General features: G+C 54.9%; 2 protein-coding genes across 2 annotated transcripts in view; both read left to right on the forward strand.

Annotated features, from left to right (window-relative positions):
• Positions 1 to 4,079, forward strand: part of DNAH2 (dynein axonemal heavy chain 2) — a 146,876-nt gene extending 142,797 nt beyond the window's left edge. Inside the window, exons 83-88 of the mRNA XM_082197458.1 lie at positions 844 to 995; positions 1,088 to 1,202; positions 1,810 to 1,986; positions 2,431 to 2,505; positions 2,611 to 2,761; positions 3,818 to 4,079. Coding sequence (XP_082053584.1) covers positions 844 to 995; positions 1,088 to 1,202; positions 1,810 to 1,986; positions 2,431 to 2,505; positions 2,611 to 2,761; positions 3,818 to 3,972 — 825 coding nt within the window. The 3' untranslated portion in view covers positions 3,973 to 4,079. The remainder of the gene's footprint in view (positions 1 to 843; positions 996 to 1,087; positions 1,203 to 1,809; positions 1,987 to 2,430; positions 2,506 to 2,610; positions 2,762 to 3,817) is intronic.
• Positions 4,080 to 5,031: 952 nt separating this feature from the next.
• KDM6B (lysine demethylase 6B) overlaps positions 5,032 to 13,833 on the forward strand; it is a 97,905-nt gene continuing 89,103 nt past the window's right edge. Inside the window, exon 1 of the mRNA XM_082197474.1 lies at positions 5,032 to 5,406. The gene's annotated coding sequence lies outside the window, so the exon portion shown is untranslated. The remainder of the gene's footprint in view (positions 5,407 to 13,833) is intronic.

The raw sequence follows: 13,833 nt of genomic DNA on the forward strand, positions 1-13,833 counted from the left end.
TCACAGCGTGCACTGCTCTGGCATCCTGGGCAGCCCTCCTGAGCTGGCCTTTCTGTGGCAGGCAAGCAGCCCGTGTCTCACACTTGTGAAAGGCCCTCACAGCTCCTTATTTGAACTTCCTGGATCCCAGGAGGCACCCTCCGAACGTCCACTTTGTGGCGATGAGAGCAGACTCGGCGCATGCTCAGGGGCACTCTCGTCTCAGAACAGTCCTTCTGAGGCTGAGCCCTGGTGCAGTGGTACCAAAGAGCAGGGCACAATCCCCTGGCAGTTCCCTTGTTTCTTAGGTCTGTAGGAGCACATTTCGTCTCCTTTCCTGCATGTCGGGGGCCCTGCAGAACCGGATTGTGAACAGTCTCGGGGAGCAGGTGGTGGTTCCTGGAAAACCACCAGCCACCTCCCTGCCGGTGCCCTGCATACCGTATTTTTCGCTCTATAGGGCGCACCGGACCATAGGGCACACCTAGTGTTTTTGGGGGGGGGGAATAAAGAAAAAAATATTATTTCCGCCCCCAGCCCCAAAGAGCAAAGAAGCCAAGACAGCCCCAAAGAGCAAAGAAGCCAGCCGGGAGAGGCTGTGCGTGGCTTTAGCAGAAGCCAAGACAGTGAGCAGGATGGGTCCGCTCGCTGTCTTGGTTCCTTTTTAGCCTCAGGGCTGGGGCGGGGGAAGCCCAAGGGGTCAGTGCGCACTGACCCCTCTCGCTCTCCAGGCTTCAGCGAAAGCCTGCATTCGCTCCATAGGACGCACACACATTTCCCCTTCATTTTTGGAGGGGAAAAAGTGCATCCTATAAAGCGAAAAATACGGTACCTCTTCTCTCTGTCCCTTCTCCCCCTCTCCAGGTGCTGGAGCTTTCAGCAGACGTGCGCAGCAAGATCCCGGAGGAGATCGACTACGAAGGCACCTGCAAGGTGCTGTCTGGGGACCCCTCCCCGCTCAACGTGGTCTTGCTGCAGGAGATTCAGCGGTACAACTCCTTGCTGCAGGTCATCAAGTGAGTGCCCGGGGGGACGGGGCAGGCCAGGCCTCAGCAGCCCCCAGTCCCTTTCTGGTGCTTACCTCAGCATCTCTTGTCCTCTGCCGTAGTGCCTCCCTGGTGGAGCTGGAGAAGGGCATTCAGGGCCTGGTGGTCATGTCTACGGACCTCGAGGAGATCTTCAACTGCATCTTTGACGCCCGCGTCCCCCCCATGTGGGAGAGGGTAAGGCACTGGGGGGAAGGGGGCGGTTCCTGGTGCTTCCCCCCCTTTCTGTGAAGGTGGGGGACCCGGGGTCCCTGAAGGAGCAGGAAGGCGGGTGTGATCCGGAGACTGCAAGCTGCTCATCTCCCTCGAGGAGAGAGCACCCTGGCGCCTTGTAAGTAGAAACACCTGTTGTTTTGCTTGTGAACATATTTTGAACCTATTTTACCCAGGGGTAACAGAGATTTCAGGAGAGAGGTGTTTCTGGAATTCCTTGTGGGACCCACCAGGTTTCTACCTCCCTCCTCCCCGCATCCTCTCTCCTGCCTTCACCCCACATCTGAAGCAGAGATTTCCCATTAGGGAGAAATGCATAATTCAGAAGCCTCTTCTAAACGAAGATATTTCAAAAACGGCTCCTTCCAAAGTAAAAGATTCCCCTGCGAAATAGCGGTTTTCTCCTTCCCGAGTTGCTGGAGAGCAAAGGGGGATACACACATGCCCCTTTTTGTGGGTTGGGGCTGGCGGACCTCTTTCCCAAGGTGGGGACTGTTTTTTATGGGGGGGGGGACTGGCTGGCGTGTCCCGCTTTGCCTCCCAGCTCCTGGCCTTCTCCCTCCTCCTGCAGGCCTACCCGTCTCAGAAGCCGCTGGCCGCCTGGACCCGGGACCTGGGGCAGCGCGTGGAGCAGTTTACCCGCTGGGCCACCACCGCCCACCCTCCCGTGCTCTTCTGGCTCTCGGGTTTCACCTTCCCGACGGGGTTCCTGACGGCCGTCTTGCAAGCCGCTGCACGCCTGAACAACGTAGGTGGTGGGTGACGAGAGGGTGGTGGCTGGGGGGGGGGGAGATATATATTTGGACCCAGCAGGAGGCCTGGAAGGGCCTGTGTGTGTCTTTGGACGTTGCCTGAAAGGGATGGGGAGACCGGGCCTGGAAGGAGAAGCGAGGGCCTGGCAGCGAGGCCTGCTCTGCAGGGAGGGTGTTCTCTGGGAGGGGAAGTGGGTCTCTGTGGCTTGAGAGCCAGGGGTCTCCCCCTAAGCCAGCCTTCCTCCATCTTAAGTCCCCATTTGTTGCTGGACTACAACTCCCATCATCCCTGACTGCTGGTCCTGCCAGCTAGAGATGATGGGGGTTGTAGTCCAACAACAGCCGGGGACTTAAGATGGAGAAAGGCTGGCTTAGGGGGAGAGACCCCTGGGCTGCAGAACCATCTCACGTGGCTCCCTCCTCGTCCCGACCCCTTTCAGATCTCCGTGGACACGCTCTCCTGGGAGTTCATTGTCTCCACTGTGGATGACAACAACCTGGTCTACCCGCCCAAGGTATGTGCCTCTCCCAGGGCATGCGTTGCCAGGGGTGGGGTGGGGGAGTTCAGGAGCCTAGGACCCCCTGAGCCAGCCCTGCGTGGTCTCCCTCTCCTCTCGTAGGAAGGGGTGTGGGTGCGAGGTCTCTACCTGGAGGGCGCTGGCTGGGACAAGAAGAACTCCTGCCTGATGGACGCCGAGCCCATGCAGCTGGTCTGCCCCATCCCTACCATCCACTTCAAGCCCGTGGAGAACAAGAAGAAGAGCGGCAAAGGTGGGTCTCGCGGAGGGTGGGCCACGGGTCACCCGTGGGTGTGAGGAAGCTGCCGTAGGCCGCCTCAGACTCTTCGCCCACCTTGCTCTGTTACCGCCTGCTCCAGCCTTTGCCAAGCTGGCGCCCTCCGGCTCTTTCAAGACCACAGCTTTGTCCTCCAAGGCAGCTGGATGGCACCAGGTCGGAGGCCAAAGTTGGCAGCATTTGTCTCTCCAGGGTTATCTCCATATCCGGCTACGGAGCCTCTTTAAGCACCTGTTGGTGGGGACCCATGGCAACCTCCCATTTGCAGAATGCCCTCCCTCGTGAGGTGCCCCACTCTCCCCCAATATTAACACTCAGGAGAAATGTCAAAACAGACCTGTTTAGCCAGAGTTTGAGGGAGGAGGCAGCCAGAGGAGAGAGTGCTCCTGTGCTCAGGTCTTGATTGCAGACTTCCCTTTGGCCACTGTGGGAACATGATTCTGGCCTAGATGGGTCTCTTCTGGCTTGATCCAGCAGCCAGACTCTCCTTATGTTCTTAAGAAAGCTCCATCTACATGAGAACAGGGCCTTTTCTGCAGTGGCTCCCCGTTGTGGGATGCTCTCCCCAAGGACTGTCACCTGGTGCCCTTATTATACACCTTTAGGTGCCAGGCAAAAACATCCCTCTTTAACCAGGCCTTTGGCTGACTAACATCCTATATGTGTCTTTGGGAGGGGGTGTTATTGGTTTGTGTTGTTTTTCTTCATGTTATTATGATGTATTTTGTATTTTTATCTTGTATTTTTATGCTGTCAACTGCCCTGACATCTTTTTTTTAAAAAAAACTTTTTTACTTATTTTGATTAAATAAAGGAATAAACAAACTATAAACAAAAACATCTTTGGATGAAGGGCAGTATACACATTTAATAAATAGATTAAAATAAGTCCTGAACTTAGAAGTTTAGGGTAGGTTTTTAACTGGTCTTTAGAAGGTTGTTTCAAACCGTTGTAATTGCATTTGTATGGATATGCTTGCCACCCTGTGAGCTGGGCATAAATCTAATGACTAAATATATAAATGTCTCTAGGGATGTACGCCTGCCCTTGCTACTACTACCCCAACCGGGCTGGCACTGCCGGGCGGCCTTCCTTTGTGATTGGCATCGACCTGCGGTCCGGAGCCATGCCCTCTGACCACTGGATCAAAAGAGGCACAGCCCTGCTGATGAGTTTGGATACTTGAAGACCCCCCCCCATATATGCACCCCTTTCTCCAAAGGAACCTTGCTTCTCTGACCCCCACCCCCACCCCCAGTTTTAGGTAAAATTAAAGCTATTTTGTTTACAGTCTCCTTTGTGTCTGTCCTCTACTCAACACGGGAAATCCCCATCTCAGGGGATTAGATCACCTTCTGGGGCAGACAAAACTTTAGGCTTCCTCCACACCAAACACTGAAAGCACATTCTCTGTGCCCCCTCCGCGCCTGGGAACTGTAGTACACGCCTTGCAGAGATGCAACTCCCAGCAGGATTCTTTGAAAGGGAGGAGATGTCTTTTAAATGTAGGGTATGGAAACACCAGCCATGGGGCAGAAGAGCTGCTCTTTGGGGCCCTCGAGGTTGTGGCGCTGCGGGGGCCAAGTTCACTGGAGCCCGCCCCAGTTTGTGAGATGGGCGTGGGGCTCCTGAGAAAGGGCCGCTCCGTGGTGCCAAGAGCCAAGCAGGCCAAGAGAGAAGGAAATACCATTCTGATGACACACGGCTGGCAGAGGAGCCAAATGTCCTTTCCATTGGCAGGCACAAGTGCGGGAGGGGGGCATCCCAGTAGCAACTGGGGAGCAATGGCCAGTTGAGAAGGAAGATCAGGGACAGCCCTGGGAGGGAGGGCGGCAGTGGGGCAACTACAGCGATGATGGGGGCAGCACTTTGTCCGGGGGTCTCTGGGGAGGGTATATGCTGGAGGAGAGAACCCTGCTCCTCCTGGAAGGGGCAGGTTTTCCTTCGTCCGGGGTGGGTCTGGATGACCCCTGGGTGCCCTTCCGATCATTCCGTGCACGAGGCGGCCTCCTCCTCCTCCTCCCCTGGAGAAGAGGGCGAGCCGGGTTGGACTTTGGCCTTGAATTCCCCCTCCCCTTGCAGGCCGCGAAACTTTCCCTCCGCTGCGTTTCCAGCGGGAGCCCCTCGTGCGCTTTTACGCGCTGGCGGGGAGCCTCGGCGGCGCCTCTCGCTGCCGCTGCTGCTTCTCCGCGCGGGGAGCGAGGCTGGCCCGGGCTCCGGGGGAGGAGGAGCGGCGGGAGAGGGAGAGGGGCGGGCGCAGGGCGGAGGGACGCTCGGATCCTGCCCAGGGAACAGAATTGACACGAGCGAGGGCGGGGCAGGCGGAGGCGCCGAGCGCGTGTTTGCGTTGGGGAAATGGAACTGCGCAACCGGAGAGCGGACTTTTCCAGGCGCGGAGCCCCCGCTTTTCCTGCGGGCGGGCGCGCAGCCGCCCCGGACTCCGTCCCTCCCTCCTTCCCCGGCCCGCTGCAAAGTTCCCGCCGGCCCGCGGAGGGGGGCGGACGGAGGATGCTCGTCCCGGCGCCCGGGGGGCACAGCAGCTTGGCCAAGGGACGCGCGGGGAGCGCGCAGAGGGGTCTCCAGCCTCCGCGGGCGCGCACGCCAGCCAGCCCACCCCCAGGTAAGAGGGCGCAGGGGGTGTTGCCCCTGCCTTGCAGCACGAGGGCGCCTCGTTTTCCACTGGCAAGTTTGTTTGCGTGTTTATCGGCTGCGTTTGCAAGCCCGCCTTCTTTGCAGGACCTCGCGGGGGCGCGCGGAGCTCTCCTCCGTTTGATCCTCCCTGCAACCCTGCGAGGTAGGAGAGACGGGGCGCGAGCGTGGCCCGACGACGCCCACAACCCGGGCAAAGTGGGCGATCTGAAATCGGGTCTCTCCCATGGGTCTCCCCCGCCCCCAGCAAGGGGCGCGCGGGGCTTTCGCTTTCCCCGACCCCGCGATGATGGCGAAGGCGGGCTGCGCCTTTGGCAATTTCCCTTTTTCTTCCTTGGGAACAGGGCGGGGCTGGCGGGAAGCCGTGCAGAAAGATGAGCAAGAGGCGGACGGTGCAAGGGCGGAGTGGGGGGGGGGGACGACAGATCTGAAGGGTGCGGGGAGATGGCCAACTTGCTTGTTTTTAATAACTGCAACGGATAGAACATATGGAACACGTATATACGCGAAGCTGTGTTCTACAGACTCAGACCTTTGGTCCATCATCTTGCTCAGTCTTGCCTTACCCTGGCTGGCCGGCAGGAAGCATGTCAGGGTTTTAGGCGGGATCCATAGAATTGTAGGGCTGGTGGGAACCCTTGAGTAATCTAGTCCAGCCTGCAGATTGAATTTGGGATCTTATGCATGCGAGGAAGATGCTCTAACCACTGAGCCACTACCTCTTATGGGGGGAGGGGGAAGGCTTCCTTTCCCTTTAAAAGCTGATCTGAAATGGGAGTCCCTTGATTGTGGGGCCTGGAGGGATGTGTGTGCTTGTGTTTTGGAACCACTTATGGGATGGCTTATATTTCTCTCCCCCACCACTCTGAGCACTTCCCCTCCTCTTCCCCTCCCACCCCTGCAGGGGTCAAAGGTTAGCACCTGGGAAGGGGGTTAGTGCCATCCCTGTATTTTCACGCCTACTTCCTTTAAAGAGGGGGTTATTCCCCCTTCCCCTTAAACTTGCCTCCATCTTTGTGCCGCACACCTCTGCTTGACCCTATACCATCCCTCCTGCCATATGCAGAATACCACCAAGGCTTTTAGCATGGGGCAAGGGGGTGGACTGGATGGCCTTTGGGGGACCCCCCTTTTTAAAAAAGGGCTAGTTTCTTCTCCCAGTCCCACCACCTGCTCCAGCTGGTAAGGGAGCCTTGAGAGGGCTTGATGGTGGAATGCCCGGTCACCTGGGTTCTGGGTTCCAGTTAGGATGTGCATGGGAATCTGGTTCTAGGCAGAGGTGAAATGCGATGCGGGTGGCAGGCAGCCAAGATCCCTGCATTCTCTGGGGAGGAAGTACAGTGTAATGGGGGGGCATGGGGGTATACAGTGGGAGCTACCACGGTGGTATTTCTATCCAAATATTTAATTGAAGCTAAACCAGTGGCTCCCAAACTATCAACCCAACCCCAGTGCTCCCTACCCTATAAAAAGCATTGTTCAGAAGAGCGCTTTGCACGACCCACTATCGCAATAAAATTCAAAACCTAAGGGGAGGGTTTTTTGGAAGGAATCCTCTCGTGTAGCTTCCTACTGAGCAGCTCAGAAATGTGATATCAGCCTGAGAGTGTGGCTCTGGTTTTAAGGCAGGCATTCTTCTGAACACCAGTTGCTGGAAAGGGCAGGAGAGGAAAGCCGCCTTCTGCTTGGGTCCTGCGTGCGAGTTTTCCCACTGGCGCCTAGTCGGCCGCTGTGAGAAGAGAGTGCCATTCTCGGCATGGCATGTGTCCTGTGCGAGCTTTTGAGTTCCACAGAACTGTTCTTCGGATAGGTGAAAAGAATGCAGTGTCATTCAATAGCTTGCTTGCATGTCCCAAGCTTGCTGAAGTTGGTCTGGTTATTATGGGGTGTCCTCTCATTTTGCCTGCAGTGTGTTTGCTGATCACCACCAGGCTTATGATCAAATGTCTGTTGACTCTTGTAAGTAAATCCCCTGTGACGTGGCTCAGCCCTGGAACGTGGGCAGGAAGGAGTGAGTGGCTCTGGAGCACATGCAGAATGCCTTTGCCTCTGAGCTGAGCAATGACCAGCCACCTCCGGGTGGGATGGTGTGTCCAGTCCGATGTGGGTCTCACTCTTTAGCCTTCAACCCAGGAGTCCTGACTCTCAAAGGATGAGCAGGCCGTGAGGATCAGGGCTCAGCCATGAGGCAAGGTGAGGCGGCCTCAGGCAGCAAGATCGCCAGGGGCAGGAGATCCAGCCTCCCAGGGTTGCATTTCCTGCTGCTGCTTTTGCAGCTTGGCTGCTCTCCCTGCAGATCAAGAGCGGCTGCCATGGCAGCCGATCTGATCTCTGCACAATTCCATTTTTGGATCGAGGCTTGTGGATCCATTCATAAGAATGTGAAAGCGCCTTTTTTAAAAAAAGGAAAAACAATGATCTTCATTGCAGTCGCTGCAAATAGCCTTCTTTGGCCTGGGAGGCTGGAACCAGCTGCGCTTTCAGCCGATGTCCACAAGAGGGAGAGCCAAGACCACGGAAAGAGGCGAGATAATTCCCGCCCCCTTTAACCCCAAATACACAAGCTCCAGTTCCCTGCTGGGGGATTAGGCTGTAAAGCTCTTAAATCTGAGCCATCGTGAAGCTTAGTGCTGGGACTGGGAGATTCAGGACAGATTAAAGGGAGCACTTCTTTTGCACAGCACATTGTTGAACTACGGAACTCGCTGCTGCAGGAAGCAGGGACGGCCGCCAAACTAGGTGGCTGCTAGCTAGCCCTGATGTCTCATCTTCTGCCTGTACAACTGTGTGGATCAGGCTCTTTTTGTGTTCTTATGTCCAGATTTTTCCCCTCCTGAGGTTTGCAGCAAACGTATGTGAACAACGCAGGCTCGTAAGCATGTGCAGAGTGCATTTCTAGCTGAAAAATGCAGGTAGGATAAAAGATAAATGCTGTTGAGCATGTATAAATGTGGTTCTTTCCTCCCCCCATCACAACCAGCCAAACCAGTCACAACCAGTTCTCTAGCTCTCCATAACAGCCCTTTGAGGTTAGGCTCAGCCTGGGAGATGGCGGCTGGCTTTCGAGGTCGTCCGGCGACCTTCGTGGCCGAGTGGGGATTTGAACCCAGGTCCCTCCCAGGTCTTAGACCAGCACTCTGAAGCGCTGCACAACACTGGCTCTCTGTGCACGCTCAGGGCACCCTTTGCCAACGGAAAGCTACTTTGGCTGGGGTGATGAGAATCACGGTGCAAAATATCCGGGAGGTTGCAAAAGCTGGCTTAGGGGGCAATTGGGGGCAGCTGGTCGGGCAGGCGGAAACCTCAGGAGGGATGCAGTGGGGTGCCCCATAGCAGAGGTTCTTTCCGTTTGGTTTTTCCTTCTCAGCCGCAAGAGGTAAGCTTGCAAGCCGCTATTTTGCCGCCGCCACACAATGCCGGGGCGTTTGGGCAAACCTTCAGCCTTGATCCTTTTATTTCTCCAGGGGAGGCCGGGGTAATTCCGCTACTAATTATAGTTTTCAGCCAATTTAGCCGGGCGCCTCCAGCCCCTCCCGGTTCCAGCCCCATATCCTCTTGCGAGGGGAACCGTAAGGCGGAGGCGTTGGGTTTAATGAGCAGGTGTTGAGAAGATGTTTGGCAAACGCCCTGGTCTCAAATCTCATCTCTTAGGGACTAGGCTCTTGTTAATGCGTCTGTGAATCGCGGTCCCCTGGCGCTGCGGTTTCTGGAGAACCAGATGCAGAAGCCATCATCTGAGCTGGGGGAGGGGATGGAGCTGGGGGGGGATGCAGAAGAGAGAAGTCGGATCGCCTGCCTTCCTTATGTTTGGTTGGGTGAAGCCCCCCCCCCGCTACAAAAAAAAATTATTTCATTCACCCTAGGAAATAATAATAATAATAATAATAATAATAATAATAATAATAATAATAATAATAATTTATTATTTGTACCCCGCCCATCTGGCTGGGTTTCCCCAGCCACTCTGGGCGGCTTCCATAAAAACCGAAAATACAGTAAAATATCATACATTAAAAACTTCCCTGAACAGGGCTGCCTTAAGATGTCTTCTGAATGTCAGGTAGTTGTTTATCGTTTTGACATCTGATGGGAGGGTGTTCCACAGGGCGGGGGCCACCACCGAGAAGGCCCTCTGTCTGGTTCCCTGTAGCTTTGCTTCTCGCAATGAGGAAACCGCCAGGAGTCCCTCGGAGCTGGACCTCAGTGTCCTGGCTGAAAGATGGGGATGGAAACGCTCCTTCAGGTATACTGGGCCTTTGAGGACTTTAAAGGTCAACACCAGCACTCTGAATTGTGCTCGGAAACGTACTGGGAGCCAATGTAGGTCTTTCAAGACCAGTGTTATGTGCTCTCGGCGGCCGCCCCCAGTCACCAGTCTAGCTGCCGCATTCTGGATTAGCTGTAGTTTCCGGGTCACCTTCAAAGGTAGCCCCACATAGAGTGCATGGCAGTAGTCCAAGCAGGAGATAACCAGAGCATGCACCACTGTGGCGAGACAGTCTGCGGGCAGGTGGGGTCTCATCCTGTGTATCAGATGGAGCTGGTAAACAGCTGCCCTGGACACAGAACTGACCTGTGCCTCCATGGACAGCTGTGAGTCCAGAATGACTCCCAGGCTGCGCACCTGGTCCTTCGGGGGCACAGTTGCCCCATTCAGGACCAGGGAGTCCTCCACACCTGCCCGCCTCCTGTCCCCCAAGAAGAGTACTTCTGTCTTGTCAGGATTCAACCTCAATCGCAAGCCAAGGTCAAGTTTTGTACGGAGGGAGCCTTTTCTCTCCCCCTAAATTATTTCCGCCTTGCAACCCCTGGCCGACAAAGTGGGGGAGAATTGGCGCTGGATTTGTAGGCCCTGAACAATGGCTTTGTGACGGAGGAGGGAGCATGGTAGGGCCAGCTGCCAGGCAGGCAGAAATTCACCAGGGAGTGCTTTCTGCCTCGTGAGCAGCTGCGGGAGGCAGGAAATCGGTGCCCCAAGCTTTTTATACCTGAAGGAGCGTCTCCACCCCCATCGTTCTTCCCGGACACTGAGGTCCATCTCCGAGGGCCTTCTGGTGGTTCCCTCCCTGCGAGAAGTGAAGTTACAGGGAACCAGGCAGAGGGCCTTCTCGGTGGTGGCACCTGCCCTGTGGAACGCCCCCCCCCATCAGATGTCAAAGAGATAAACAACTACCAAACTTTCAGAGGACATCTGAAGGCAGCCCTGTTTAGGGAAGCTTTTAATGTTTAATAGGTTATTGTATTTTAGTCTTCTGCTGGAAACCCAGCCAGATGGGCGGGGTATAAATAAATTATTATTATTATTATTTCCTGCTGCATAAACTTCGAAACTAATGCATGTCCAAAAGATCTGGAGGGGCCAGTCTGAGGGGAGGCCGGCCCTTGCTTCTCGGTACAATTAATGCTCTATGATTCCCTCCCTGTGGTGCAACCCAATCTAACCGCTGGGCAGCACAGCTGTGCAAATCCACCTTGCCACACCTTTTTAACCCTCTAGGGAGGCGATGGAGGTCCCCTGTGTGGTGTGTCTGGCTTGTTATTTGAGTGGCGGGCCACCTGTCGTGAGCAGAGGCCTGGGCCTGGCCCGGTGAGGCGAGCAACCGGATCCCCACCAGGGAGGGAGGAGGCCAAGGCTTCACCTGTGTCCCAGCTGGCAGGTCAAAGCTCTCTGATCCCAGAAAAAACGGCTTTTCCCCCCATAATCGGGAGGCGGCAGGATTCGAAAACGGGACCGACTCCGGGAAAAGTGTGTGCGTCCTGCCATTGAACTACGGATCGGCCTTTTCGGCCTCGTTGGCAGGACCGGAACTCGCAGCCTGGGCACGAAAATCCCCGGTGGCCTTGAGCCATTCTCTGTCTCTCGGCCTGACCTACCTTGTGGAGTTGTTGTGAGGGAGAAACAGGCGAGGGGGGAAGCATGAGTGGTTTTAAGAGTTGAGGCTGGATAGCTAAGTCGGTAGAGCACGAGCTTCGTGATCTTAGGGTCGTGGGTTCAAGTCCCGCGTGAGGCAAAAGATTCCTGCGCTTCAGGGGGCTGGACTAGATGACTGTTCTAAGTGTATTCCAGGCTGTCAGCTTACTTATTTAACTGGTTTAAAAAATGTGTGTTTTCTGTTGCATTTGTTTCAATTTGGAGTGGGTCCTGGCATGGGGAGAAAGGAGGGATATAAAGGAATTAAAAATAAAAATAAAAATCGTATGCTGCCTTGAGATGAAAGATGGGATAGAAATGCAACGGCAAATAAAAATGAAATGCAATTTTTATTCCCTTCCGGCACCACTCTCAAGGTTTTTATTACCTCGCAAAGGAGGGGGGTTGTTCGTGTCCGTGAGGATAGATCGCTCTCATCCAAACAGATGTCCTGTCCATATTTTGCGATGCAATCTCAGACAGCGCTCTGCATTGATCTCCTCCGCGCAGCACGCAGACGAACTGTGGAACTCCCTGCCACAAGACCCTGCGGCGGCCATTCATTTGGGTGGCTTCGAAAGAAGGCGAGGCAAACCCATGGATGAAAAAGCTGTAGGACTAGATTCTTAGGGTCCTCACCCCACAAATTTCGTCTTTGGGGTCTCCGGAGGTGGGGTGGGGGGCTTATAGGCCTGATATTGCAGGGAGAGGGGCATCCTCTAAGGTTTGTTGTGCATTGGGGTGTGAGACCTGAATGCGAATTTCTCTGGAATCGAGCGTGTTTGTTCGTTGCGAACCCCCCGTTCTGCGTAGGAGGTCTCTCTCGCACCCCTCTTTTTTGATGTGGGTGCAAGGAGACGTTGGCTTCCTGCTCTCAGTGCACAAAACAGGAAGTCCTGTCCCCCCACCCGAAAAAAACCCCAAAAGGTGGGTAGGAACGACCGGGCCCCAAACCTCCAGGCTTAGAAACTCAAGAGATGTAAACGAATCGCCAAATGGCGCTTTAAACCGTGGGTTATAGTTGCCACGATGGGATGTCTAGGCCAGGGGCCAGCAAACCTTTTCAGCAGGGGGCCGGACTAATTTTTTTTGGGGGGAAATGAATAAATTCCTATGCCCCACAAATAACCCAGAGATGCATTTTAAATAAAAGGACACATTCTACTCATGTAAGAACACACCGGAATATTTCTGTATATGAGAACAGAAATTGTGCTCCGGCGGCGCGGCAGCAGCAGGAGGCCCCATTAGCTAAAGTGGTGCTTCAGGTTAAGAACAGTTTCAGGTTAAGAACGGACCTCTGGAACAAATTAAGTACTTAACCCAAGGTACTACTGTACAGTGGCGTAGCGTGGGGGGTGCCAGGGGTGCCGGCCGCACCGGGCGCAACATTTGGGGGGCGCGTTTGGCCAGCCCTCCTTGAGGAAGCAGGAACCCCACTGTCCTCGGACCTCCTCCGAAGCCTGTCGGTGGGGCGGAGAGACCTTCTCCCCGCGCCAGCCTTCGGATGGCTGTCCTGAAGACTTGTGGTGGGAGCAGGGGCGTAGCGTGGGGGGTGCAGGGGGGGCCTGCTGCACCTGGCGCAACATCTGGGGGTTAGGGTTAGGGGGTGCAAATCCACGGGTTAGGGGGCGCAAATTACTTGCCTTGCCCCGGGTGCTGACAACCCACGCTACGCCACTGCTACTGTACTGTATAGTTTAAAGAAAAATCTCAAAACGGTTTGCAACACACTAAACGTCAAATAAGACAATCCGGAATAAAACAAATTCAAGCTTCAGGGAAAACGTCTTGCACCCTTCCCTTAAGTGGCGTTTGGCCGTGGTTTTTTACCTGCATAATTTTTAGGAACCTTCGGAAAGGGTCATTCGACAGTGGAAGAGACTGCCTTGGAAGGTGGCAGCCTCTCCTCCATTGGAAGATTTTAAAATAGAGGCTGCCAGCGATTCCTCACCTGGGATTCCTGCAGCACAGAGGGTTAGACGAGTGGACCTCTGGGGACCCCTGAAATTCTGCGGTTCCATGGTGCTCAAGAATCCCTGGCAGGTGGCCGCTCAACCTCTGTTTAAAAACCTCCAGCTAAGGTCAGTCCTCTGTCTTCTGAGGTCATAGAGAGGTAGAAATGTAGAGTTGAATGGGACACCCCAGCGGTCATCTAGCCCAACCCGGAATCGCAGCTCAAGAATCCCTAGCAGACGGCCATCCAGTCCCTATTTAAAAACCTTTTAGCGCGTTCGCCACCTTCTGAGCCTGCTTCTTGAGACGCACAAAAAGTTCCAGCCTCGGCTGATGCAGATACCATATATTTCGCTCTATAAGACGCACCAGACCACAAGACGCACCAATTTTTGGAGGAGGAAAACAAGAAAAAAAATATTCTGAATCTCAGAAGCCAGAACAGCAAGAGGGATCGCTGCGCAGTGACAGCAGCAATCCCTCTTCCTGTTCTGGCTTCTGGGATAGCTGCGCAGCCTGCATTCGCTCCAT

The sequence above is a fragment of the Podarcis vaucheri genome (genome assembly GCF_965113315.1).
Source record: "Podarcis vaucheri genome assembly, chromosome: 13".
NCBI classification, from domain to species: Eukaryota; Metazoa; Chordata; class Lepidosauria; order Squamata; family Lacertidae; genus Podarcis; species Podarcis vaucheri.